The 26210-nt window shown below is 40.2% G+C and overlaps 1 protein-coding gene across 1 annotated transcript in view; it reads left to right on the plus strand.

Annotated features, from left to right (window-relative positions):
- The window catches only part of atp10a (ATPase phospholipid transporting 10A), a 223083-nt gene that overhangs the window by 146999 nt on the left and 49874 nt on the right, over positions 1–26210 (plus strand). The window contains exons 11-16 of the mRNA XM_034180634.1: positions 1591–1694; positions 2097–2223; positions 4635–4819; positions 5768–6125; positions 14540–14616; positions 19170–19295. Of these exons, the coding sequence (XP_034036525.1) occupies positions 1591–1694; positions 2097–2223; positions 4635–4819; positions 5768–6125; positions 14540–14616; positions 19170–19295 (977 nt within the window). The remainder of the gene's footprint in view (positions 1–1590; positions 1695–2096; positions 2224–4634; positions 4820–5767; positions 6126–14539; positions 14617–19169; positions 19296–26210) is intronic.

Consider the following 26210-nt stretch of genomic DNA (forward strand, 5'->3'; position numbering starts at 1 on the left):
CATCTGTTTCTGTCCTCCTCCTCCTCTCTGCGCCACTCCATGGCACAGAGCCCAACTATGCATGCAGTCACAAAGTTCTTCTGAAAAACTGGAGCGATCTGAATTCGGTTGGATGAATATGGGTGTGTGTGTGTGTGGAGACAATTCACCTCGTCCACAACGTGACAGAACTTAACGATGCGCTGTTGCGCGCAACAACGCGGAACACTATTCTTGACCGTGCGTAATGGTTCTTGATAATTCTCCAGCAACACGTGCCATTAATCGTAATGTGTGGTAACAGGTTGCAGCAGTTCCTGAGGACACCTGACACCTCTGCCCTGAATAATCACATTTATGATCAGCGGCCAAGAATGTGTACTTCGTGGCATTCGTGACTTTTCGTCGTTATGTGTAAATGCTGCATTAAGCTAAACGTAGGATGTGAACGTCGCAAATCTTTAGAGCTCTAAAGTTTTTAAAAGAATTGTCTGTGTCATGGGCTGATGTCGGACAGAGAGAAGATGGTGAGAAAAACTGTTTGAAAAAAGTCTGATAAGGACAAGAATCTGTGGAATTGTTGCTGGCTTCATGAACACAGATGAAACGAGAAAAGTGATCTGTGCTCTCAGGAAACACGGTAAGAATTTTTCTCTTTCTGGAAAATAAACATTGTGCTGTTCAAACAGGATTTTAGACAATATTATGTGACTTTTTCATTTATCTAGACTTTCTTTCATTGGAAAAAAAAGACTGGCTTTGAATGGATTTAAGAATATAATTGAGTTTTTATAAATGTAGACTTTTTTCATGGGAAAAAGACTGTGGCTTTGAGTGGATTTACAGGATTTTACACAAGAATATGTTGCTTTTTTATTATAAAGTATGTTATTGATATTTTACCCTGATTTAAAAAATATTCTACAAGTTTTAGCTGTGGTTTTTGAAATGTTTTAACAGTCTTTTCAGTCTTCATGAATTTCATGTAGTTTAATTGTTCTGAGCTAATGCATAATTTGGTTTACAATTAAAAGGAAAATCATTCCAGGTCCTACTTCCACATCATATTCTGTTCTTTCAACATGATCATTGACGGGTCAAATGAAAGGTTGCATACAGGGTCATTTAAATGTGCACTAATTTTGATATTTTTTTTGTTCCAGGAGATGCTGAAAATGTATCATTAGATAAAAAATTAATTTGGTTTCTGGGATCCCACGGGGACTCCTGGGAGCCTATGTCCCCCAGACCCCTGCAAATTTTCCATCGGATTTCACAGTTTTCATTTCATGCCCTGGCCATAACATATCTCTAATAACATGGAAATAGTCAGGCAGTGTAAAATTACGAAGTGTTGTTTAAAGTCTTTCCTTAGTGTAAAGCAAGGAAAAGCTTCTTGTCACACTGTTGCCCACATGAAGCTGGATGACTGATGTGAAGATGGTGAGGCGTAGCGTTCATGGTTAATTTGGGTGCGAAGAACAGATGGTGTCCATGTGCATCTTGGAAGAAGCCTACTCTGACAGTCTGGAGCCACTTTGTTAATCCTCTTATGCCAGGTCCCTGAATACAAGGATGTTTAATCTTGGGTCTTTTTCCTTTTATAATAAGGTAACTCCAAAGGAAAACGTCAGAAAAAGATTGTGTACAAGACCCAGAACTACCTGAACCGCTACGCTGCAGATGGTCTCCGCACGCTGTGCATTGCCAAAAAGGTAAAAAGTGCTCAACAGCTGTGTTGCTTTAAATTCATGTTTGTTTTGTTGAAGATTAAAAAAAGAAAAAAAGAAGTGGAGCTGTTCCTTGGCGGCTGGTTGGCATCTTGTCTGTAGCCAAGCACAGATGATCACATGGGCTGGACTTTGCAAAGTGGTGACTCATCTGCAATCTGTGCTACTTTTCCCAGGCTCATGAGCCAAGCTCATTCTATCTCTGCTTTTGTTAAAGCTTTCACCCCAATAATGTGTGATAAAACACATCATCAAGGTCTCACATTTGTTCCTTAATCCGTCTGTACAAAGCAGAGGTTCTTCACTTGAAAATGTGTGATGTTTTAAGTCAGTTGCATGTATGTAAGTGTATGTGTGAGCTTGTTTGTGACTTTCCTTTTCTGTCAGATTCTGAGCAAAGAGGAATATGCCTGCTGGGTACAGCACCACCTGGAGGCTGAGACAGCCATTCAAGGAAGAGAGGAGCTTCTGTTTGAGTCAGCCCTCCGACTAGAGACAAACCTCCAGCTTTTGGGTAATTTTTAAAATGTTTTTGTTTTCGCATACATAAAAGAAGCTATGTTAATACTATATTGGTTAATAAGATTATAAATTAATCATTTTAATTTATAGAATGTTGTCATTTGTTGATCTAGGAAGCTTTGAAATTCGACAGTGAAGTGTGAATCGACTTTTTAAAATCGAAAAATTGCTTAAAGGTTTAAAAAACAAAAGTCATAAAAATAGTTTTCTTCAGCACCACTATAATTTTGTTCCTTAGTATTCATATCAAGTATTCACAGTCATATAAGACTAATGTGATCACAGTTCACTTTATCTGGAAAAAAAAAAATCGAATTTTAACCCATGTGGGTTAAAATAAAGTAGCAGCACTTCATAATGCATTTTCTGTGTCGATATCATAAATGATGTGGAATACAGTGTATTCAGACACTCGCTATGCTGCATATGCTAAGTGCTAGCATCATGAAGCTGAAACGTGCAACAGACCTTTAGTTGTGACTAAATTGGCAAAAAAAAAAAAAGGTATAAAATGGGAACTGAAAAATGGGAATGGACAGACCCATTAAACCTGTGACCAGAGATCCCTTTAGAAAGAATTTGGGTCAGAGTTCAACAGATATTTTACTGAATATCCCTTGCTCTGTCCACGATTAATTAACCCCTTCAAAGCCTGTATATCCCATCAATGGGAAATTTCACTTTTTATTTGTAAGATACTGACAAGCCGAAATGAGGCAGGTGGTAGGGGGTTAACTAAGGCAGGTGTGCTCAGCCAATTGCAACAAACCTCCAGACTTGATGAAGCCGTGATTGTAGCAGATACAGTGGGGTAAAAAAGTATTTAGTCAGTCCCTGATTGTGCAAGTTCTCCTACTTAGAAAGATGAGAGAGGTCTGTAATTTTCATCATAGGTACACTTCAACTATGAGAGACAATATTAGAAAAATAAATCCAGGAAATCACATTGTAGGAATTTTAAAGACTTTATTTGTAAATTATGGTGGAAAATAAGTACTTGTCAATAACAAAAGTTCAACTCAGTACTTTGTAACATAATCTCTGTTGGCAATGACAGAGGTCAAACGTTTCCTGTAAGTCTTCACCAGGTTTGCACACACTGTAGCTGGTATTTTGGCCCATTCCTCCATGCAGATCTCCTCTAGAGCAGTGATGTTTTGGGGCTGTCGCTGGGCAGCATGGACTTTCAACTCCCTCCACAGATTTTCTGGAGACTGGCTTGGCCACTCCAGGACCTTGAAATGCTTTTTACAGAGCCACTCCTTCGTTGCCTGAGCAGTGTGTTTGGGATCATTGTCATACTGGAAGACCCAGCCACGTTGCATCTTCAATGCTCTCACTGTTGGAAGGAGATTTTGACTTAAAATCTCATGATACATGGCCCCGTACATTCTTCCCTTAACACGGATCAGTCGTCCTGTCCCTTTTGGAGATAAACAGCCCCAAAGCATGATGTTTCCACCCTGATGCTTCCCAGTAGATATGGTGTTCTTGGGATGCAACTCAGCATTCGTCTTCCTGCAAACATGACTAGTTAAGTTTTTACTAAAAAGTTCTATTTTGGTTTCATCTGACCACATGATATTCTCCCAATCCTCTTCTGGATCATCCACATGCTCTCTAGCAAACTTCAGACGGGACTGGACACGCCTGGCATGGAAGGATTTGAGTACCTCTCTGTGTAGTGTGTAGCCTTTGTTACTTTGGTCCCAGCTCTCTGCAGGTCATTCATCAGGTCCCTCCGTGTAGGTCTGGGATTTTTGCTCACTGTTCTCATGGTCATTTTGACCCCACGGGATGACATCTTGCGTGTAGCTCCAGATCGAGGGAGATTATCAATGTAAATGTGTAAATTGAGATTGGAATAAGATTGTAAATGCATAGACAGTTCCTTAAAAGCACATAAATATATTTAAAATGAAACACACGAAGATGTTGAAAGTGTGTGTGTGTGTGTGTGTGTGTGTGTGTGTGTGTGTGTGTGTGTGTGTGTGTGTGTGTGTGTGTGTGTGTGTGTGTGTGTGTGTGTGTCGGTTGGGGGGGCAGCTATTCATTTGTTCTCTGCGGTCCCCCTCAGAGCTCACTCTCCCACACTTTGAAAAGACCCCTGTTTTAGATCTTTGAGTTCAGCTCAAGAAAAATGGGAGCAAAAACTAAAGTGTTGCATTTATATTTTTGTTCAGTTGTTCAGTGTAGCTGCTTGTGAAACCGTGCTGTCAATCTCTGGGTCCTGGTGGCCCCTAACACCACTGTTCCTTGTATGAAATGCTTTAAGGCACAGATTAGAATAATGTTTGTGGGACTATAATTGTTCTTTTTTTTCCAGTCATGGTTAATCAGAAACTGGATTGTGTTTCCATCCATTCTAATCCATTTTGGACCTGGGTGCATCTTTGCCTGCAGGAGCCACAGGCATTGAAGACCGGCTGCAGGATGGTGTGCCTGAAACCATCGCCTCTCTGCGGAAGGCAGGCCTGCAGATATGGGTGCTGACCGGGGACAAACAGGAGACGGCCATCAATATCGCATATGCTTGCAAGCTGCTGGACCCCGAGGAGGAGATCCTGACACTGAATGCTGATTCTCAGGTGATCCATATCAGCCAGCATTCCACATGTCATTCAAGTAATAAAACCCGTAAGGCAAATTTTCTACTTTAAGCAATTGTCATTCTTGACACTGACATAATTTTTAGTGTGCTGACAGTATTCACTTACTAGCAACTACGATGCTCCTCAGGCATTTGCTGTAGTTCAAGGACTTATAGGGAGGTGAAGGTATAGAGCAGTGGTTCCGAAACTTCTCTTTCTGCAGAGACCCCCCTTTTGTTGATAAGAATTACCGCCGCCCGCCCCCCCCCACTCTGACACACCCAGACAAGTCTTTTGCTTCCAAACTCTAGAGAAATTTATTTTAAACATTGTAATTTACAGAAACTAGAACACATATCCCCTTCATAGTGGAGTTATTGAAGTCACATGCATCATGTGCCTTGAATGCTTTTTGTTTAACTGTCTCATTGAGGAATGCTTACGTGACGGCACAGTTTTGATAAGTGCTGCTCTCTGTCAAAGTGGACCCTCTGTTTTAGTTTGTCATGCTGCTATCAGCACAACTACTATAACCCCCAGTTAAACATCATTTTTACTCAAAAATTTCCTCAGATCCAGAGGATGATGCAAGTGCACTTTTATAGTTGCTTTCCATGTTGAAAATCTCCTTTTCCAATGCTTTCTTCATCACCGGTAGCTTAAACAACACTCTGCAGTAGGGAATGTTCATGCACTTTGATGTGAAAGCTAAAACCTGGAGATGATGTTCTCACTTTTTATTTCTGCTGGGTAATGCACCATCCGACCTGCATTTTTGTTTATAAGAACTGCTTTTAAGATGAATTTAGATATACTTTATACTTCATTTGACAACTGACTGAAAATTCTGGGCATCTGGTTTGCAGTTGTGTAGCAAGTCAGGGATTTTGATATGAAGCAGCTTTATGTTGGACTCAGACGTATCTGTGCCTGTCTCTGAACCAGGAGGCCTGTGCATTGTTGCTGGAGGAGAGTTTACGCTACATCCAGGCCAAATTCCTCTGCAACTCTCCTGAACAAGCTGCGAAGGCCTTCAGTACCAACTTTCCAGCATTTGATATGTATCCCTCTTCATCTCCATCCTCCTCCTCCTCCCACACTGCTCCCTTCGTGGTGTACCGGCTGGGGATGGTGATCGACGGCCGGACCTTGGCCTATGCCTTGGATAAGAGCCTGGAAGAAAAGTTTTTGGCTGTGGCACGGAGCTGCCATTCGGTTCTTTGCTGCCGCTCCACACCACTGCAAAAGAGCATGGTGGTCAGACTGGTGCGGAACAAGCTGAAGGTCATGACTCTGGCTATAGGTAAGTAAAATGTCATCATCTTCAACACACCTGTGTCTTACTTTGTGCTCAGCTCGTCACATGCATCAAACTCTAGCTGACTGCCAGTGGAAAATGGTTACACAACATTCCTTGACCCCCCCCAACCCCCCACCCCCAAGATCACGGACAGAACTGCACAGTAAATGTTTTTGTTACGCGCTCCAGTGCCCAAAATTAATCAAACTGTCAAAATGTCCCTCCACTAAGCAAAAACTCATCCTGGGAAAAACAGTTCCGGTCCCTTTTTTTTAAATAACTTTTTTTTATGTCATATCTAAATATGTTCTGCCAGATGATAATGTGAATGTCTTATAGAATATGTGATGATTATTTTAACTTTTGTTATAATTAATAAGCTGTAATCTTCAAACACACAGGTACCCCCCCCCCCCCCCAAAAAAGGTAGAAAGCGGCCTACAGCTTCAACTCAGCTTGCTTACAATATTTCATTTTTAATGAATTTGCACTTTTCTTTGACATCAGAAGTGATAACACTGGTTTTTATTTGAGAGCAGTTGAACAGTTTTTTCTGTCACTGTTTTATTAATAATATTTATTATTACAAATGCTTAGAATAGGTGGAGATATGATTAGACAGCAAATTCACTATTCACATTCCTGGCCAAATATTGATAGCTGCAGAGAATGTCAAAACGCTTATATTTTGGATCTGACCAGTGAAGATCCAGTTCCACTATAATACCAGTATCTGATAGGAATGTGAATCGTACAACAACTCGCGATTCAATTCGATTCCGATTCTTGGGGTGATGATTCAATTCGGAATCGATTTTCGATTTGAAGAGCTCTGAGAAATAGTTATATTACTTAAAAAATGTTTGTTTAAGAAAATGCAGCTTTACAAGGTTAATCAAGTGATTCTAGATGTAAATGTACTTATCTGCTTTGCTCGTTCGGAGTTGGCTGGCAGTTTAGCGAAGCGCTGGTCAGTAGTCGGCAGATACCGCTGCTCCCCTCTTTTAGGTCCGGGTGATAGCGTAGCATGTGGGCTTGCGGATTTGAAGTGTTTCCGAAGTACTTGACTTTCATTTTGCAGAATTTGCACACTGCATAAGTCATGTCAAGCTCCTTCTTACGCAGCAAATAATAAAATCCAAAATGCGCCCAAACATTTGCCTTCAGCAAAGTCGGTGCTGGCTGAATTAGCTCTTTGTTCACCATGCTAAGCTGCAGCTCACGAATGTTTGAAGCACACCGGACCCTCCCCTCGCGGGGATGCTGTATTACGAAAGCCGTTGCCTGACAAAGAAGAGTGCACACAGCGAGTAAGCAAGAAAATGTTTAAAAAAAATGCTTTTTAAAAATCGATTCTTGGACATTTTGGATCGATTCAGAATTGTGATAAATAAGAATCGCGATTCGGACTTGAATTGATTTTTTTTCCGACACCCCTAGTATCTGATACCCATTCATGCAGTACACTTATAATTCAGTGAGTTTGTAATCAAACTTGAGTAAAAAAAGTACAAAATAATGCATTAAAAATATAAATAATGGCAGCATAATGCACCATTTCCCCCAGTTAATACAGGAATACAGGTTTTCAGGTTTTTAAAAAAATACACTGAACAAAAATATGCATGCAACACTTTTGTTTTTACTCTCATCTTTCGTGAGCTCAAAAACATTTTCTGTATACAGAAAAGACCTATTTCTCTCAAATATTGTTCACAAATCTGTCTAAATCTGTTAGTGAGCTGCTTCGGTTCTTTGCTTTGCTGCCTCACAGAAGCGGCAAATCCACTTCTTAACCCCTCTCAGAGCCAAATATGTCAATTGTGAGTCACTTTTGTGCGGATTAAGTCACTAACTGGGACTGCTGTCTTGTTGCGAGAAAGAAAAGTTCCATTGAAACCGCTCCAAACATGACTCGCTCTGCTCTGCTGAGCGAGTCATGTTAGAAAGATCGAGTCCGGTCGGAAAACTTCAAAGCGAATCACCATTTAAATCAAATGACACCTCTTTCCAAACGTTGTAATACAAACAATAAACTGCAATTGATCAAAAGTTTTTTTCCTCCCAAAATGAGACGTTCTGCTCTGACGTGCAGCAGCCAGCTGAGCTCCAATTCTATGTAGAGACATTCATGCCAGAATGTATGAAAGAAATGCTTTGAGTGATTTCAAGTGTTCTTTTGCACTGGAAATTATTTGTTGCTTATTTTTTCTGTAAGAAAACTGCTTGGAATGGAAAATGACCAAAGCTGAAAAATAAAACTCAAGATTTGTACTATATGCAATGTAATTTTCTTTTTGTTAATTGGTACCGGTATCAAAAATTTTTGATTGGTACCCAGCCCTAATTTTGAGATATGCATTTTCTATTTTTTTTTTTTTTTTTGAGTTGTAGTCTGTAATTATCAAAGTTAAAATAAGAAAATGACTGAAATATTTTAGTTGTATTGAAACTAGCATATGTAAAATTTTCACTCTGAAATACCTGACCAAAAAAAAAAAAAACTTTTTCCATGATATTCTAAATTTTTGAGATGCACCTGCATTTGCTTCATGCTTCACTGTGATTGCACACTCCTGCCGTGCCAATGTACTTTAAATTTTGTGCTAGTGATAGTCTTCACCGTTAAACTCGAAATGTGTGTTTTGTGCAGTTCAGTAGTGTTGCCCCGTTGTGTCCCTCACACGAACATCAGCAGAACCAACTCGCTGGAACCCAGACAAGGTGTCTTTTGTGTAATGGTTGTGTTCTCTGGTGTCAGCACAAGCTGACTTTGAGACTTAGGTTAAGAAAAGTGCACACTGATGATTCTAGCCTTCTGCTCTTATATCACAATCTCAACATGCATGTCTTACTGAAACAAATTTTTTTTTGTTTACTGAAAGTATAACAGGTGACATGAAGATGTCAGTGTGACTTCTGAACACGTTTCAGTTTTGTCATTCTTAGTGCAACTTTTTGGATGATTCTGTTTTGCCAGCTAAGCACTTTTCTGTAATTGCTAAATAAATAATAATTAATTTATATAGCGCCAATTCACAACGGGGTCGCCTCAAGGTGTTTCACACAACACAACTTGAAAAACAGAACAAAAAAATGAAGTAAAAGATTAAAATGCTCAATAAAAGAATAAAAACATAAAAAGTAAAAAGAATTAAAAACCACACAGTTACATAAAAAAAAACTAACAATAAAACAGGTAAAAAAAAAGATGTGTCTTCAATCTAGACTTAAAAATCTCCACAGAGTCCGACTGCCATATCTGCGCAGGGAGATCATTCCACACACCCGGGGCATGAAAAGAAAAGGCTCTGTGACTCGCAGACCTTTTATTCACCCTAGGAACACACAGCAGTCCTGCACCCTGAGAACGCAAAGCCCGTGCCGGTACGAGGGCTTAACCATGTCAGCCAGGTAGGGAGGTGCCAGTCTGTGAACAGTTTTATAGGCTAGTAACAACACCTTAATATCCCATCTCAGAGAGATAGGAAGCCATTGAAGGGATGCCAGAACGGGTGTAATGTGGTCAAACCCTCTACTTTGTGTCAAAAGTCTGGCAGCAGCATTTTGAACCAATTGATGACCACTAATGCTGGACTGTGGTAAACCAGAAAATAGAGCGTTGCAATAGTCCAGTCCAGAAGAGACAAATGTATGTATCAGTCTCAGCATCAGCCATTGACAGGATGGGATGAATCTTCGCTACATTTCACAGAAGGAAGGAAGCAGTCCCCATAATGGCTCTAATGTGGAGGTCAAAGGACAACGTAGGCTCATAAATTACCCCAAGGTTCCTCACTTTGTCCGTATGATGTATAACACACGAACCTAAGCTAAGCACTAGCTGGTCAAATTGATGCCAATGTCTGGCTGGATCAAGAACCATCATTTCAGTCTTATCAGAATTTAAAACTAGGAAGTTACTAGACATCCAGCTTCTCACTGCTACAAGGCAATCAGATTACCAGCAGTTATTGGCATGTACAATTGAGTATCATCAGCATAATAATGAAACTCAGTCCTTAAACACTGCAGTATATTGCCAAGGGGTGCTACATAAATGGAGAAAAGCAGGGGGCCTAAAACAGATTCTTGTGGATCCCCAAATTTCATGTCACTAAGGTTAGAGGTAGTGTTATTATACAAAAAACAGTGAGAATGACTGGACAGGTATGACGTGAACCACACAAGGGCACTCCCAGTAATCCCAAAATGATTCTCCAACCTATCAAGTAAAATATGATGATCCACGGCATCAAACACAGCACTAAGATCTAACAGCACCATGACCGTAGAGGTGTGAGTCCATTGCTTGCAGAAGGTTGTTCGCTACTTCAGTGAGCACTGGCTCTGTGGAATGATATTTTCTAAAAGCAGACTGCATTGGCTCAAAAAGATTATTCTCAGTAAGGTGGTTCACGAGCTGCCGTGAATCCACATTTTTTCCAGAATTTTAGAGCAAAATGATAGATTTGATATCGGCCTATAATTTTTCAGTACACTGGGGTCAAGATTAGATTTCTTAAGTAATGGTTTAATCACTGCAGATTTAAAACATTTAGGAACAGATCCAGAAGTTAGTGAGAGATTAACAATTTCCAGCATAGTCGGCCAAAGAATGGGCCATAGGTCCTTAAACAGTTTTGTTGGTATGGGATCAAATAGACAGGTTGTGCTTTTTGTAGACGTCACAGGTTTCATCAGTGTGCTTAGTGAGATACTATCAAATTCTCTAAATCTAGGTAATACCTCAGTGGTAGCACCACCTCCATGTCCAGGGTGCAGTGGCTGGGCCAAGGCATGCTGACATATACTCAACCTAATGTCCTCTATTTTCTTCTCAAAATAATCCAAGAAGTCCTTTGCTGAAAAGGGAGTACGACTAATAGGTGGCTGTCCATGAATAAGAATTGCTGCTGTGTCAAACAAAAACTTTGTTATGCTTGTTTGTATTGATCAAATCAGAATAATAGGCCCTGTTTGTAGCCAATAGTGCATGCTTATAATCTAAGATAGCATCACGCCAGGCAAGGTGGAACACATGTAATTTGGAGCTACGCCATTTCCGTTTCAAACCGCTGGCCTTCTACCTGAGGTCACGCAAGTAACCATTGAACCAAGGCGACTGTGCCTTCGGAAGGCATGGCCTTAATAGAGGAGGCGCAATCTTTTCAGGTGTAGTTTTGGGTGCTGAATTTACGCTATCCGCAAGACTGTCTACTGATTGCGCATTCTCCAAACTTGAAGCCTCGAGTTCAGTCATAGCTGAGGGTTTAAAGTGTCACCGCAGTGATAGACAAGATTGTTGTTCCACTAAATGTGGCAGTGTAAATGTAAACCTAATAAGTGAGTGGTCAGAGATCAAGAGGCAAGCTGTCGATATTCATGACAGCAGTACCACGTGTCAGAACCAAATCCAGGGTATTTCCACTAATGTTCGTCGTTTCCTGAATGCAATGCTGGAATCCTAATGCAGCCACAATTTCCATAAATGATTTGCAAAGGGCTTATTTATATAATGTTAAAGTCACCAATCATCAAAATGTTATCCGCACTAGTTGACAAGTTAGAGATGAATGCACCAAATTAATCTAAGAATTCAGAGTATGGGCCGGGAGACCTATAAACATTGACAAAATAACACGACTGATTTCCATACCTCTGACCGTGACAATACGTGGCATCATGGGCAGAGCAGAGAATCAGATGCTCAAACGAATTATATTTGACCCCGACAGCTATTAAGGTAAACCTAGTTTTATGAATAAAAGCAACACCCCCGCCTTATTTCACACCACGAGAAATGTGACTAAATGTGTATGCTGGTTGGCAGGCTTCATTTATGGGAAGGACAACTGTAGGTTTAAGCCAGGTTTCATATAACCCAATCATATCTAAGTGGTGATCCAGTTAGACCATTAATCAACAGAGACTTTGACGACAGTGATCGGATGGTAATGAGACCCAAACTAAGGACCTCAGTAGAGTTAACAATTGTACGGCTCGGGTTTAGGGGTGGTTCCAGAGTAACATTTATAAGGTGCCTGGAAATAGGTTTAGGTTTGAGACATTCCACACGGATTGTAGGTAGCAGACACGAAGTATTTGATATTGCTGGAACAGCCAGGGGGCCATCCTCAATTTCAGTGTCATCCAATATGGTAATGGGTATTAAGTTTGCAAAACATATCCCTCTATGATTTTTAAGGACATGTCTGCAGAAACATAATGCACCATTGCTCTGTGTTTGGAGTTACTTAGACAGAGCTGGAGAAACTGGAAACACTGCAGGTCAAATATGCCCTTTTTTAACTTCTCTGAAGGGACACAAGATGATGATATACTTCAGCTTTGTGGTTGTAGCATCTTTGAACAGTCAACATGCGAATGCAATGCTTTTCTTTGGTTTTTTTCAGAAGTTCCACTACTACGTGTTATTAGTATACATACAGCAGTAGTAGCTGAACCTGCAATTCACAGATTTAAAAAATGATGACATGAGGGCTGCACAGTGTCAGCTGAATTGAATAATCAAGATATCTGTACTAAACATTGTAATTGGTGATGAAATTGCAGTGACACCATGGATATAGAGGGTGTGGAACATGAACCACATGGAAATAAGCTTTTGGACTTTGTCATCCTCAGATTCTACTATGTATGAATAAGAATTGTATGTCTTACATTCTGTGGTCATGCTGAACTTCCAAAATAAATCTATAAATACTAAACTAGTGGGCTCTAAATTGGGTAGTGTTTATAAAAATAGGTAGCTGACATTTTTCCAAGGGTGGTAATAAATTATGCAAAGTTTCTATAATGAGTTGGAATGGCATGTGAGTCCAGAATGTTTTTAGAACCTTAGACCTCAGCAATTTTTAGAAGAAGAACTGAACCCTTTTATTTCCTGTTAACTATGTACAACCCCAATTCCAGTGAAGTTGGGATGTTGTGTAAAATGTAAATAAAAACAGAATACAATGATTAGCAAATCTTCTTCAACCTATATTCAATTGAATACACCACAGCGACAAGATATTTAATGTTCAAACTGATAAACTTTATTGTTTTTGTACAAATATTTACTCATTTTGAAATGGATGCTTGAAACACATTTCATAAAAGTTGGGACAGTGGTATGTTTACCACTGTGTTACATCACCTTTCCTTCTAACAACACTCAATAAGCATTTGGGAACTGAGGACACTAATTGTTGAAGCTTTGTTGGTGGAATTCTTTCTCATTCTTGCTTGATGTACGACTTCAGTTGTTCAACAGTCTGGGGTATCCCGGACCAGACATGCGCTGCTAAATCCACAGCGTCATTTAAAAACATAAAATAACTTAGAAAATGTTATGATCATTTGCAGGATGTGAGTCGCTAACTGGCACCCCGCAGTCACATTAGGCACAGCCCGCGTTGTCTGCATGTGCTTTATCAAGAAAAAAGTGGATGCATATGCACTAGAGTACAAAATTAATTTGGAATTTGATGGGGGTTTTGTGTGGGGGGGTGGGGGTAGCATTTCCACACTTGACTTTAAGGAATCACTTCTTTTTTTTTTTTAACCTGTTTTCATGAAATTTATTGCAGCCTCCATGTGAAAATGACTTCAAAGTCCAAAGTCACAATAATGATCTGCAATCATAGCAAAATGTACTTTGTGCTTTGTGCAGAATAGTGCAAAGGCTCCTTCCACCTGAATGGCAGCAAAAGACAGAACTTTGACAAAAATACAAATTAAACAAATTTTAAAAAATATATATTTTTTGTTGATTTATACTTTAATTGAATATGCGTTTTCTTGATTTTATTGATATGTTCATTCATGAGATTTATTTATTTGTTTATTTTTGTTCTAATGAGATTTAAAAATATTACCTGCCTCCCTAGCTGAAGATTTATAAACCGAGGCCTGCTATTTATTTATTTATTGTTTAATTAAAAATTTTGTGCAAGAGGTGAAATAAGAGCCCATTTGTTTGGAAAATATCTTTGTTTACACTGTAGGTAAACCAACGATCTGGCATGACCTCAAGTGATTCAACTCGACTCCGTTCAAGGATATCATAAGATCTCAGACAGTTGTGACCTGGATGTATAATTACAGTTGCTAGAAAGACAGTTTAATATGACAATGGCAAATTTAGTAACTGATGCTATAAATGGTATTAATATACATTGACCGTATCCCACAATTTCTAAACAGAACTCAAATAAAGAATTAAAGTCTGAGATGATCTGAGATGGCAAATGCACAAACACACCATTCCAAAACAAAAAAAAAAAAACCTACCAACCCACCATATTTTTATTTTATACATTAGCAGAAGTTGTATCTGCTCCCCTCTTTTTCCTCTTATTTTCTGTCTACTTCTTTTCCTAATAAATATCCTCTTTACATTTTATTCAAAGGTGACGGGGCAAATGACGTCAGTATGATCCAGGTGGCTGATGTGGGCGTGGGCATCTCGGGACAGGAGGGCATGCAGGTAAAGTACTACTTCTGTTTATTTATTTTATAGCAGCATGTGTTAACAGTATGATTACAAATAGCCTTGCTGTTTCCATGGAATACATCAATAGCAACAGGTATGCCAACTTCATTTTCAAATTGCTTGAAAGCTAAAAAAAATGTACCCTCTTTTTTTTATATGTTATACAGAACATATGGGGCTGCAATTTTCATTAAAGAGTATCACAGTGTAATTTGTCCCAGTTTGTCAATTTCAAGGTCAAAAAGTAGGTCAAAAGGTCACCATGCCTAAATGTTCTCAGAAGGTCAAATAAATGTCACATTTGGGATTTTTTTTTTTCCAAATATACATTTCTTTTGAAAATCAGACCATTGGTTGCTGCGTTATGGTCATCTGAATTTCATCGGCTGCGTCCTTTTTTGCGAAAAAGCGTGTGTGTTGGGGGGGGGAACTGTTAGTCTGATTGAGTTCAAATTTAGAATTAGCCTTCTCCCACCAAATATTACCTATATACCAAATCTCATCAAAATCTGAGGGGGTGAGGATTAAAATCACATTTTTTGGGGGGGTGATCTGAGATGGAATGACCCTATAGACATGCAAATGTGCAGGCCAACATCCACATTTCTCTCCAATACCCCATCACCCTGCACACGTCATACATTTTCATTTGAAAACCTTAATTTCACAAGAACATCTGTGCAATAGTCAGTGTGCTCTGCTGATGCTCATGTCACATGAAAAATACAGAATAACCCCAGAAACAACACATAAGCTACATTCACATTACTGTATAAATGTAGGGGGGGGGGGGCTGCAGGGTATGTAAACAGTGTATCCATGTGACGCAGATCTGGTCCTTGTTTATGCCTCAGTATACCTTCTTTCATGTTATTTAAAAAGTTGTGGATTGGTGGATTGTTTAAGTGTCCTGGAGGAACATAGTGAACCATAAACAACTGCAATGGGCCACATTCAATCTGTCAACTGCCTCACAAATTTGGAATAACAATGTCAAGTAAAGTAAGTCCCTTCGGCTGCTCCCTTGTTTGCACTCGGGGTCGCCACAGCAAATCCAAGGTGGATCTGCACGTTGAATTGGCACAGGTTTTACGCCGGATGCCCTTCCTGACGCAACTCCACATTACATGGAGAAATGTGGCAGGGGTGGGATTTGAACCCGGAACCTTCTGCACTGAAACCAAGTGCATTAACCACTTGGCCACCACCCCTGCTCCGGAATAACAATGTCAAGGAAGAAGAATTATTCAGAAGTATATTTGTTGTTTAGGTTATGGTATGCCTTGAAAAAAATAGACTAGGTAGGTGGGGATTTTTTATTTTATTTTATATGCATGCTGAGAATGCAGACTCAACTGTTTTCACTCCACATTCCACAAGTTCTCCAGCTGTCATACCCAACAATACCTCACCGGTGTTACAGTGTGTTGCTACCTGGTACAGCTTCAGATCGAATAATGGGTGGTGCTTTCTAAACACTTAGAATATAACAAACCGATTACCCGCCCCCCCCCGGGGAGTTGATTTGGAGACTGAAATGAAAGCTTCATCTTCACCAGCAAAGCTATCACCTCCCACCTATCCCGGATTCCAGAGAACTATTAGGGCGTAACTAAAGCTGCCTCGAGAAGAGACAGCTGCGATTACTAGTACTACTACTAAAACTATAGGTGTTTTTACAGGACTACTATGCTAATGCTATTGTTACTTGCAAAAATGAGTTTAAAAATTCAAAGGAAAAAAGAAGAGATTAGAAAAAGATGACACCAACCTTTTATCACACTTGCCAGTGATGATGATGATGCAGCACAAAAATTTCTCTCCCCTTGACTACAACTGCTACTAAAGTGGTCTGTGGCCTATGTCGTTCCCCGTGTGTCAGAGTATATATGTGCCATGTTTGACTTAATTCCTAGGTGCTGTTTGGACAGGAGAGGAACATACAGCGTGTAAATATTGAACACGTCACCATTTTTCTCAGTTAATATATTTCTAAAGGTTCTATTGACATGACATTTTCTCCAGATGTCAGCATCAACCCAGGTAGTCGTTTTTATTTTTTTTTTTACTAGTTTGAGTCCCTGCAAATTATAGTCGAGGCTTTAAACTAGAACTTTTCCCAACAGGTTCATTCCTAATAGAAATGGTATTTTAACCTTTCCGGTTTTGGGTTCCCAAACTAGTTAATAATGTTCTGAAAACATGCCAGACCTGTATGTGGTGCTGCGATGCTTCCACAAAAAAACAGAGAAGGCGGCAATGCAGCATTCTGTAGCAGACAGCAGAAGCTAGAACTTTTCAAAACAGGACACTGAGTAAAATAAAACTTTTTAAGAGAGAATGACGTTCTGTGCTGATCACCTCAAATACATTTCTTGCGTATTTAAAGCAAATCAGTGTGTTTCTTGTATTTTTTTGTATGTATATATGTATATGTTTTTTGTTTTTGTCCATCAGTTGTATAATCCAGAGTTTTTCGTAAATTTGAGCAAATTTTTTAAAAATAACAAAGTATTCACGCCCTTTGCTCATTGCTTTGTTGATGCACCTTTGGCAGCAATTACAGCCTCAAGTCTTCTGAATAGGCCACAAGCTTGGCACACCTATCTTTAAGCAGGTTTGCCCATTCCCAGTGTGTAGTGGGCGCGTTGTATGGCAGCACCTTGACAAGGGGGTGAATGTGAGGCATTGTTGTAAAGCGCTGTGAGCGTCTGATGCAGATGGAAAAGTGCTATTAAAAAATGCAGTCCATCCTCTTTGCAGCACCTCTCAAGCTCCATCGGGTTGGATGGGGAGTGTCAGTGCACAGCCATTTTCAGATCTCACCAGAGATGTTCAGTGGGGTTCAGGTCTGGGCTCTGGCTGGGCCACTCAAGAACATTCACAGACTTGTCCTGAAGTCATTCCTTTGATATCTTGGTTGTGTGCTTAGTGTCATTGTCCTGCTGAAAAATGAACCGTCGCCCCAGTCTGAGGTCAAGAGCACTCTGAAGCAGGTTTTCATCCAGGATGTCTCTGTACATTGCTGCATCCCTCAATCCTGACTAGTCTCCCAGTTCCAGTTCCCCACAACATGATGCTGCCACCACCATGCTTCACTGTAGGGATGGTGCCTGGTTTCCTCTAAACATCAATCTTTGTCTCATCAGACCAGAGAATTTTGTTTCTCGTGGTCTGAGAGTCCTTCAGGTGCCTTTTGGCAAACTCCAGGTGGGCTGCCACATGCCTTTTACTAAAACGTGGCTTCCATCAGGCCACTCTACCATACTGGCCTGATTGGTGGATTGCTGCAGAAATGGTTGTCCTTCTGGAAGGACAATCCTGTCTCGGAGGTCTTACAGACAATTCCTTTGACTTCATGCTTGGTTTATGTTCTGACATGCACTGTCAACTGTGGGACCTGATATGTAGACAGGTGTGTGACTTTCCAGTTCATGTCCAGTCAACTGAATTTACCTCAGTTGGACTCCAATTAAGCTGTAGCAACATCTCAAGGATGATCAGTGAAAATAGGATAGGCTCAATTTTGAACTTCATGGAAAAGGCTGTGAATACTTGCGTACATGTGATTTCTTCTGGGGGGGGGTTAATCTTTAATAAATTTGCAAAAATCTCTTCTGTAGAATTTTGAGGAAAAAAATGAATTTCATTCATTTTGGAATAAGGCTGAAACATAAATTGTGGAAAAAGTGAAGCGCTGTGAATACTTTCTGGATGCAGAGTATGTGCAGGAGGATATATGAGTGGGGCCATGTAGGCATGGGTGTGAGCATGACTGAGTGACAGCTGAAGCTAGTGTGCCTAAATTGAGAGAGTGGCAACATGACGAGTCGAAAAAAATTGGTCACGTGACTCATGATGCCATCTTGGGTTTGGTGTTAATGGGCCTCATGTATCAATGTTGCGCACTTTGGTGCATTTCAAGTTTACGCCATAAATTTACGCCACAAGTTTGCCCATGTCATGCTCAGCTGTGAATAAAAATTGACTTTGCTTGGTGAAAAAAACCTCAGACTTTTATGTTGAAGTTACATTGTTGTTCTTTTGCAAGTTATATGATTTAACTATTGCATCAGTTTTAAATGACTTACAAGTTGCAAAACACTTTTCATTGGCAATAGTTATCATGTCTTTAAGCGTGTTATTTACTAAAAGCAGAAAGGGTGTAATTATTTGTTTTATACGACACACTTAGAATTAGATGAATGTAGAATGAAAGCAGAATTAAAGTCAGTTAATGCAGACAGTCGGTCCATTTATGGAAATTTATTACAGACAATACAGTGTAGCCAATAAATTATAATGAAATCAAGACTTTAACCGTATTTTGTTCCAGTATAAGAGTCAAATACCACTGTGTTTTAAACCAAGTAAAACTGACCAAAGTGCACTCAGAGTGCACCAAATTACACTTGTGCTGTGCCGCACTCACAGAAAATGTACAGTCAAAAATTATCAGTTGCTTGCAGCCATGATAGTGTGACACATACAATACAGTGAAGAAGGCATCACAAGATTAAATGTTGGATTTTCATGGTGTTTTCCAGGCAGTGATGGCCAGTGACTTTGCACTCCCACGTTTCCGGTATCTCCAGAAGCTTCTACTGGTCCATGGTCACTGGTGCTACTCCCGGCTGGCCAACATGATTCTCTATTTCTTCTACAAGAATGCTGTAAGCTAGTTTCCCTGAATGTCTTGGTGTCTTTGTATTGATTGCAAGCCAAGTTACACTTTTATTTATTTATTTATTTATTTATTATATAACTTATAGTAAAGCCTGTCTCTTATTACAGATTTTTTTTTAGACAAATGAACATTAATTGATGAACATGTGTAAGCTCAAAATAATGGTTCGAATGGCCACTTGCCTGGCATTTGCCGTCATTCGCCCACTGGTGTGGAGGCTGCCTTGATCGCGCCAATCAGCCATGGTGTGACATGGCCGGAGATTTTTGTGCAGTGCCTCAGCACGATATGTCCACCCTGCATACGACATGCTGTGCAAATGTTGCAAGCAAGATCAGATGGCAGTGCAACCTCATCTTGCCCGCCATTCAAATTTGTTTCCAGCGTGAGCGACACGTGAATGTAGAGTGCATGTGCTGTGGCCGAATGATTGTGGCGTGTGTGTTCGAGGTGGCTCAGAAATTTCACAAGCAGTATTTGAATCCAACTTTGTGCGCCGTTTGACCTCAATCGTGTTATGTGTGAGGGGACACTTACACTTGTCAGGATGCCCATCCCTCCATATATTTCAGTAAAATGAGTGATTTCATCACAAATAACTAACCTGTTTAGTGCCAGACTGAGCAGATCCATTCCGCCTCGTGTGCAACTCTCATCCTGCAAACTCTCCAATTGGCGCTTGTCATGTGACTATTGCTGATTTCAGAAAACAAAAAGCTACATGTATGTGTAAAATAATTAAAGAATTTTAAAAAGTAATAATAATTCCCCATGGGGTGGTGGCCAAGTGCTTAGTGCACTTGATTTCAGTACGGGAGGTTCCTGTTTCAAACCCCACTTCTGCCCATTTCTCCATGTAATGTGGAGTTGTTTCAGGAAGGGTATCCGGCGTGGAAGGGTATTTGCTGTGGCAACCCTGAGTGAAAACAAGGGAGCAGTTCAACAGACTTACTTTACCTCACACCCCTGTCACACCTTGACGATTTAGCTAGCGTATGCCGACCGTATTAAAAACGCTGGAATACGCAGGCGTATGTCTAATAAATTAGCACCTTGAAGCACGCTCGTTCGTATATGTTATAATACAGTGAGTACGTCAAAAGAATTTGGGCATGCACAATATTTTCAATACATGCCAGCGTATGTCTGATACGTCCCACGTATGTGGGCCATAAGTTGTAGGTAAGTTATGCAATTGTTGACACACATTTCTTGTAAATTACTCATAAGTCAAAATATGTCCATTGATGCTGTCTGTTGCTTGGCTCAACAACTGAAAGCTGCAGTCCTCATGTGACCAGTTCAGACTGTTTCAAATATTAACACCATTCTGAGAAAATATAAAGTCTTAATTTTACCTGTTGGTTTCAGGTGGATTCACCATCACATCCTGACAAAAACTTATCCACCTAAAGTGTCCTGATTTTCGAAAAGGACATCTGATAATATTTTAATTCCTTGTTGTGGCTGAAGAAATGTAGCATTTTTAAAGAAGTCCTTCTGTGTTTTGTCTGCATCACTACTGATAGCTTCATAGTGGCGTAGAGCAGAGAAGGATTTTCTTTCACCAGAACAGATAAAATCTAGACTTGCATCTCAGATGTACCGCCTGGCAATTTGTAGCTAAACTTTCAGGTCTTCTTTTTAAGAAAATCCTCCTCTATACCACTTCATCATGAAGATGGATAACTGGTGATACAAAATGCAAAGCTTGCACTGTGCATAATTTCTCCAATCACAGCCACATAAGCCTATAACTTCTTCTGGGTTGTCTGGGTGTCTTGGTGTCTTTCCTCACTCTTCTCCTTCTTGCACAGTCACTCAGTTTTTGAGAACTGTCTACTCCATGCAGATTTACCATAGAGTGCCATATTGTTTGTATTTCTTTGTAATTGATGTAAATAAAGTCTGAAACATATTCAGTGGCAGCTTCACCATCAGAGAGCCTCGTCCACAACGACCACAAAAGACTCCACGCTGTCATTGATGTTAAAGGGGGCAATACACAGTATTAAAAACAGGGGTATGTAAACCTTTGATCAGTTTAATTTGGGTAGTTCTCTTGTCATTATGATTTAAAAACAGTAAACACAGTTGTTTGACAATAAATGGCTTCACCCAACCACTAACCATGAGTGGAAAAAAAAGTTTTTGTGTTGTCATTCATATTCTCTTAAAAATGGCCAAAAAAGCAAAAAAAATTTTACCAGGGTATGTAAACTTTTGAGCACAACTGTACAACTCATTAGGCCACCTTTTCTTATGTACCTGTTCTTATGTTTCATATGTAAGTGCAGCCATTAGATTGGAATGTGCCAGTACCAGTGACTGACAGTTTGAGCTTCCTGCTCGAGCTTGCATTCTGACTTTGAGAAAGTCAGAAGTGTTATGCATACAAATAAAAAAATACTTAAAAAACAAAACTAAGCTACATGAATTAAATGTAAAGGCAGTTTTCTTTTAAAAGTTTGCAGTGATGATGAGTTCATTTCTGTTACATTTCTTTTATCATTCCATATTTGTACGATACAATAGCTGATGGAAAACAGACCATGTTTAGTTTACTGTGAGAATGTTCAGTTTTTTAAAAAGTGGTGCAGGTGCTTCTGTTGATTAGGGAGAAGGACAGAAATACCAAAGTGCTTTACAGTAAAAAACAAAACAAAAAAAAAAATCAAAGACTGTACCCCAGGAGAACACAAGGGTTAATTTTAATTTTTAAGATAGATAGAGGTCGGCACAGTTTATGTTTGCATTCTTGGTGAAATTTATTGCTTACAGATTGTCTGAACGTACTTGGCACTGCCACAACATCTCCTTTCTGCATTTGCCAGATGTGAACTTTTTACAATAAACGCAACGCTTAGTGGCATGGTTTCTCTTGCAGCAACACTTCACCTGGCACAGTGCCCTTTTCCCTGTGTCAGGTGTGGGTGGTTGTTGCTGAAGGTTTTCCTGATTCACCTCCTGATTCCACCTGTTATTCTTTGATTGTCACAGTATACACAATATAAAGATTCATCAGATGTGTGTGTTTATTTACAAAAACATGTTCTCACCTTTATGTTTACCATCAGCATTTAGAAATTTGTTCATATTAAATTCACAGATTCATTCATATAACACCAAACAGAATAGTCATCCTCACCTTCCTTTATATAAACCTAAACATGGTCTGTTTTTCACCAGATATTGGGTTGTACAAATATGGAATGATAAAAGAAATGTAACAAAGCTCATCATCATTGCAAACTTTTAAAAGAAAACTGCCTTTACATTTAATTCATGAAGCTTAGTTTTGTTTTTTAAGTCTTAAAATTGTTCAATTTTTGGTCATTCTTTTTTTTATTTGTATGCATAATACTTCTGACTTTCTCAAAGTCAGAATGCAAGCTTGAGCAGAAAGCCCAAACTGCCGGTCACTGGTACTGGCACATTTCAATCTAATGGCTGCACTTACATATGAAACATAAGAACAGGTACATAAGAAAAGATGGCCTAATGTGTTGTAAATTACCCCAGCAGTGCCATTTGGCACCCTCTGGTCAGAATAGGAGGTGGGAGAAAAGGCTGGGTTTGCAAGTGTTAAACACCTTGTATATTGTGCCTAAAACTCTAGTGAATATATTCTCTGGGTTTATTGATGTTGTTATTGTGTTTGTTTGCCAGAAGCTCAGGTTGTGTGAGCTGCGATCACTTCCTGTTCACGTCATTCTGGGGAAAAGTGAAGTTTGCTCTTTAACGTCCTGCTTATTGTCCTTTACAACACTGTTTGTCCTCTTTGTTCCAGAGTAATATAAGATGTCTGAAATTTGGTTTGCATTTATTAAATTCCATGCAGATTAAACGTAGCAGACATGGATTATTTGGAATATTTGTTTTAGCAAGTTTTCAGGGTCTCTACTGCTGCCAGTAGATGGCAGTGTTCATGGCAGTATTCACCCTGTTGAGATATCCTATAATCCTTTGCACGCAAGAGAGTTGCTGCAGCCTCTTAATGTTCATTTACACTTGTTTTCATGTGGATTCTCTGTGCTGTAGACTGCAACAACTCTGGTGTGCAAAGGATTATGGGATATCTTATTAGGGCGAATACTGCCATAAACACTATCATCTACTGGCTAATAGATGGCGTAAAACAAACACAATAACATCTGTAAATCCAGAGAATATATTTACAAGCGTTTTAGGCACAGTATACAAGGAGTTTAATGCTGTTGTCCGTGTGCAGATGAAGTGCAGCCTGATCAGAGTGCATCAATGCATTTCTCATGATGTGAAACTTTACCCATAATGCACTACAGCATGTGTGTCCAAACACTAAAACTTTCAAAATTAGTGCATTACTTTAAAACTAAAACATATAGCGGATACTTTCACTTTATAAAACGCCAGACGTGACGTTAATTTAAGTAACTTGTCTGGAACTGGTTTGGTTAAAATTTTAAGTGATGCAAAGAAGACACGCACATCCATAATACATAAAGGGGGTGCTGGATCAAGAAGAATTCTACTGTACCAAAAACAAAGATCTGCATCGCCACAGCGCTCCCATGCAAAAATCTTTATTAATGAAAATGTGATGTTTCGGGCGAACAGCCCTTTCTCAGAAATTGTCTTTACTCTTCCTCATCCTTTGTCACTAGGTCTCGTTCTCTGAAAAAAAAAACCTAATCTGACACAGAAGAGCTGGCTCGTTGTTGTGTCAGTTGCTGCTAATGTACTGAAATCAATACTGAAAGTTATCGGTTTAGGTTTTAACGGTTTAGCTTTAAAAAAAAGATAACTTTTCAGTTAGGGGATTAACTGTTATCAAAGCTAACTTTTTGGTTAGCTGTGCCCACCACTGCCCTTACCATAGCATGCAGGAGCGATCCGGACCACTCAATTGGAAATGGGGCTGTCAGCATACGCTGGCTAAATCGTCAAGGTGTGACAGCGGCATACGAGGTCTGTTAGAAAAGTATCGGACCTTTTTATTTTTTTCAAAAACCTGATGGATTTGAATCACGTGTGCTTGCATGAGCAAACCTTGAACCTTCGTGCGCATGCGTGAACTTTTTCACGCCTGTCGATTGCATCATTTTCTGGTAAGCAGCCTTTGTGTGAGGTGTGTGTCGTGTGCTCGGCAGATTTTCATTCCAAGGAAAAAGTCGGAACGACTGGAGCAGCGCTGCTTCAAATTTTGCCAGAAACTGGGAGACAGCCAGGTGGAAACCATTCGGATGATTCAGACGGCTTTCGGTGACTTTTCAGTCGTGTGACTGTCCGAGAAATTGTGGAAGAGGTGGGCATGTCACAGCATTTCCTGTGAGACAACACGAAGGTGCTTTTGCTCCGCCGTTTGCAGCAGCATGAATTTCGCTGCAACTCTTTTCATGGCCAAATCTTCACAATGGAATTTGCTGAAAAGTGCTGATGTCCACCTCTTCCGCAATTTCTCGGACAGTCACATGACGGTCCCGCATCACCACAGCGTTCACTTTGGAAATGATCTGTTAATTTCAGCATGTCGATGGCCGACCGGAGCATTGCTCGCTCTCCACCGTTGTGCGGACTTCTTTAAACCAGTTGTACCGCTCCTTAGTCTGTGTGATGCTCATAGGATCGTCACCGAAAGCCGTCTGAATCATCCGAATGGTTTCCACCTGGCTGTCGCCCAGTTTCTGGCAAAATTTGATGCGGCGCTGCTCCAGTCGTTCCGTCTTTTTCCTTGGAATGAAAATCCGCCGAGCGCACGACACACACCTCACACAAAGGCTGCTTACCAGGAAATGATGCAATCGACAGGCTTGAAAAAGTTCACGCATGCGCACAAAGGTTCAAGGTTTGCTCATGCAAGCACACGTGATTCAAATCCATCAGGTCTTTGAAAAAATAAAAAGGTCCGATACTTTTCTGACAGACCTCGTAACTTGTATTCGCCGTATTTTTCATATGTCTGCATACTCCGGCTAAATCGTCAAGGTATAACAGGGCCCTTACTTATGATCGTTTATTCAGTGGCTTAAAGAAGCAGTTTACTCACCTTTTGCATTTGTTACAGCATTAATTAGCTCGTAGCTACGTCTTGTTTCGGGTGCTCCTGTTTGGGGTCACCACAGCATATCAGTCATTTCCATCTCATCCTGTCCTCTGTATCTCCTCTGTCACATCAACCACCTGCATGTCCTGCCTCAGCACATCTATAAACCTCCTCTTTGGCCTCCCTCTTCTCCTTCTGCCTGGTGGCTCTGTCGTCAGCATATTTCTCCCGATGTTCACCGAGTCCCTCCTCTGCACATGTGCAAACCGTCTCAACCTTGTCTCTTTGACTTTGTCTCCAAATTGTCCTACCTGTGCTGTCCCTCTGATATGTTCATTCCTAATTCTGCCCAAAGAGAATCACAACATCTTCAGCTCTGCCACCTCCAGCTCTGCCTCCTATTTTTATGTTAGTGCCACCGTCTCTAAGCTGTACGAGGTCTGTCCGTAAAGTATAGGTCCTTTTTATTTTTTTCAAAAACTATATGGATTTCATTCATATGTTTTTACGTCAGACATGCTTGAACCCTCGTGCGCATGCGTGAGTTTTTCCACGCCTGTCGGTGACGTCATTCGCCTGTGAGCACTCCTTGTGGGAGGAGTCGTCCAGCCCCTCATCGGAATTCCTTTGTCTGAGAAGTTGCTGAGAGACTGGCGCTTTGTTTGATCAAAATTTTTTCTAAACCTGTGAGACACATCGAAGTGGACACGGTTCGAAAAATTAAGCTGGTTTTCAGTGAAAATTTTAACAGCTGATGAGAGATTTTGAGGTGATTCTGTCGCTTTAAGGACTTTTCACGGTGCAAGACATCGCGCAGCGCTCTCAGGCAGCGTCATCAGCCTGTTTCAAGCTTAAAACCTCCACATTTCAGGCTCT

The sequence above is a fragment of the Thalassophryne amazonica genome, chromosome 10, assembly GCF_902500255.1.
Source record: "Thalassophryne amazonica chromosome 10, fThaAma1.1, whole genome shotgun sequence".
Lineage (NCBI taxonomy): Eukaryota > Metazoa > Chordata > Actinopteri > Batrachoidiformes > Batrachoididae > Thalassophryne > Thalassophryne amazonica.